Raw genomic sequence first — 1,102 nt, 5'->3', positions numbered from 1 at the left:
GGGGGTTGGTGGTTGACGTTCGTCTCTCTCTGACTCTCTCTCACTGGGAGGGGTCCAGGACCCGGCCTATGAAGAGCGGGAAGCCGAGCTCATCGTCCCACAGGAAGAAAAGGAAGGGCTGTTGGACCTCAAACATGACCACGTTGCGTGCCACCGACAACGCGGTGATGGCAGCTGCCTCCACGCCGTCTTCATCCAGGGTGAGCGCTGCCTGGTGTTCAGCCCCGGAGATCTCCAACAGGTCCGAGCTCATGCCACACAAGTTGGGCATCACAAGGACATCCTGCAACCCTACACACACACACACACACACACAGAGAGAGAGAGAGAGACACAGAGTGATTGTAACGCCGCTTCCAAACAAAACAGAGCCTTGCAACGCCCTCCAAATCCACAGGGTCTCCCGTGCACTTCCCCCCTGACACCCTCCAACCCTCAGAATCACAGCCTACAGCAATCCAGCAACGCGCCAGGATCAGTTACCAAACTGGTACCATCGCCGATTTAAATGTACAGACCAACGACGGTAGAGAGCAGCACTGAGAGAGACCCCAACCCACCACCACCACCCCCACCCTCCTAACCCCATCAGAAACTGCGTACAGTCCTGTCCCCCTCTGTGGCTCTGAGGAAGGGTCACCGGTCCCCAAAACATTAACTGATTTTTATCTTTTTTTTTCTAGACGCTGCCAGACCTGCTGAGTTTTCTCCTGTAATTTCTCCTTCTGTTCCGTTCTGTCTCCCAGCGACGGGAAACTTCAAAGGGTTGAGAAAACCAGGGTTGGAGGGTTTGAATCGAATCAGAGATAGTAGGAACTGCAGATGCTGGAGAACAAGGTGCAGGGCTGGATGAACACAGCAGGCCAAGCAGCATCATAGGAGCAGACGACAAGGGAGAGGCTGGGGCTATTTTCCCTGGAGCGTCGGAGGCTGAGGGGGTGACCTTATGGAGGTTTATAATGAGAGGCATGGATAGGGTGAATAGACAGGGGAGGGGAGTCCAAAACTAGGTTTAAGGTGACAGGGGAAATATTTAAAAAGGAATCGAAGGGGTACTTTTACACGTAGCGTGTGTGGAACGAGCTGCCAGAGGAAGGGGTGG

At 54.1% G+C, this 1,102-nt stretch overlaps 1 protein-coding gene across 1 annotated transcript; it reads right to left on the bottom strand.

The window, feature by feature from the left end:
• Positions 1-6: 6 nt before the first annotated feature.
• On the bottom strand, positions 7-349 carry LOC125482044 (factor XIIa inhibitor-like). Its single transcript, XM_048594023.1, has one exon. It carries the CDS (start codon positions 269-271, stop codon positions 41-43), a length of 231 nt encoding a protein of 76 aa, XP_048449980.1. The 5' UTR covers positions 272-349; the 3' UTR covers positions 7-40.
• Between the last annotated feature and the right edge of the window lie 753 nt (positions 350-1,102).

The sequence above is a fragment of the Rhincodon typus genome, unplaced genomic scaffold (assembly GCF_021869965.1).
Source record: "Rhincodon typus isolate 14 unplaced genomic scaffold, sRhiTyp1.1 hic_rhity00005280, whole genome shotgun sequence".
Lineage (NCBI taxonomy): Eukaryota > Metazoa > Chordata > Chondrichthyes > Orectolobiformes > Rhincodontidae > Rhincodon > Rhincodon typus.
This window is presented reverse-complemented; position numbering and strand designations above follow the sequence as displayed.